This window comes from Pseudochaenichthys georgianus, chromosome 17 (genome assembly GCF_902827115.2).
Source record: "Pseudochaenichthys georgianus chromosome 17, fPseGeo1.2, whole genome shotgun sequence".
In the NCBI taxonomy this organism is placed as follows: domain Eukaryota; kingdom Metazoa; phylum Chordata; class Actinopteri; order Perciformes; family Channichthyidae; genus Pseudochaenichthys; species Pseudochaenichthys georgianus.
The window spans coordinates 10,769,303-10,770,508 of record NC_047519.1 but is presented as its reverse complement, the minus strand read 5'-3'; the positions used below and the strand labels follow the sequence as shown (position 1 = coordinate 10,770,508).

At 44.4% G+C, this 1,206-nt stretch overlaps 1 protein-coding gene across 1 annotated transcript in view; it reads right to left on the bottom strand.

Annotated features, from left to right (window-relative positions):
• Positions 1-1,048: 1,048 nt before the first annotated feature.
• The window catches only part of LOC139435654 (uncharacterized), a 1,947-nt gene continuing 1,789 nt past the window's right edge, over positions 1,049-1,206 (bottom strand). The window contains exon 3 of the mRNA XM_071206385.1: positions 1,049-1,204. Coding sequence (XP_071062486.1) covers positions 1,049-1,204 — 156 coding nt within the window. The remainder of the gene's footprint in view (positions 1,205-1,206) is intronic.

Sequence of the window (1,206 nt, the reverse complement as noted above, 5' to 3'; positions counted from 1 at the left end):
ACTTAGCCGTTTTTCAATCTGTCCATTTCAATCACATTCGACGACCCCATTAAAAATGCATGAAATGTACAGGAATCTGTCCATTTCAATCACATTCGACGACCCCATTAAAAGTACATGAAATGTACAGGACTCTGTCCATTTCAATCACATTCGACGACCCCATTAAAAATGCATGAAATGTACAGGAATCTGTCCATTTCAATCACATTCGACGACCCCATTAAAAGTACATGAAATGTACAGGACTCTGTCCATTTCAATCACATTCGACGACCCCATTAAAAATGCATGAAATGTACAGGAATCTGTCCATTTCAATCACATTCGACGACCCCATTAAAAGTGCATGAAATGTACAGGAATCTGTCCATTTCATCCACATTTGACGACCCAGTCACGGTGGCTTTCTTACCCAGGAATTAGTGTGTGAAAGCTGGGTAACATTGATGTGAATATAGGGAGAATATGTCCATTTCATCCAGGGAGATGTACAGGGCTTTCTTACCCAGGAATTAGTATGTGAAAGCTGGGTAAGTTTGCTGTGAATTTAGGGAGGATATGGCCATTTCATCCTCCCTTTAAAAGTGCATGAAATGTACAGGAATCTGTCCATTTCAATCACATTCGACGACCCCATTAAAAATGCATGAAATGGACAGGAATCTGTCCATTTCAATCACATTCGACGACCCCATTAAAAGTGCATGAAATGTACAGGAATCTGTCCATTTCATCCACATTCGACGACCCCATTAAAAATGCATGAAATGGACAGGCCGAAGACTTGACCCCCTCCCCCGTTGGCACTTAGCCGTTTTTCGAGAATTTCGAAAAATCATCCATACTTACATAACATGAGACCCCAGACCCCCGGAATTAAGCACTCCCCAACGGACTAAACCCAGATGTTCACACCCTCCAGATCTTCATGCCCCTGGTGACTCAGAAAAGAGGTGTATTTTGCAGTGCTTTATCGTCCGCCCATCGGCACCCATAGTCGGCCTTCTTCACAGCAGCAGCACCCACCCTCCAGTGGAGGGTATTCTCATGCCCCTGGCAACACTGGTAACATTTGTCCAGCCGCTGGCAGGGACTTGACATCGGAAGTTGACATCGCATTTCCATTGAGCGGACACGCGTACATTTGAAGGGCAAGTACCATGGTACCTCTGTCCATAAGGCTGACATTTGCCTTACTAGACT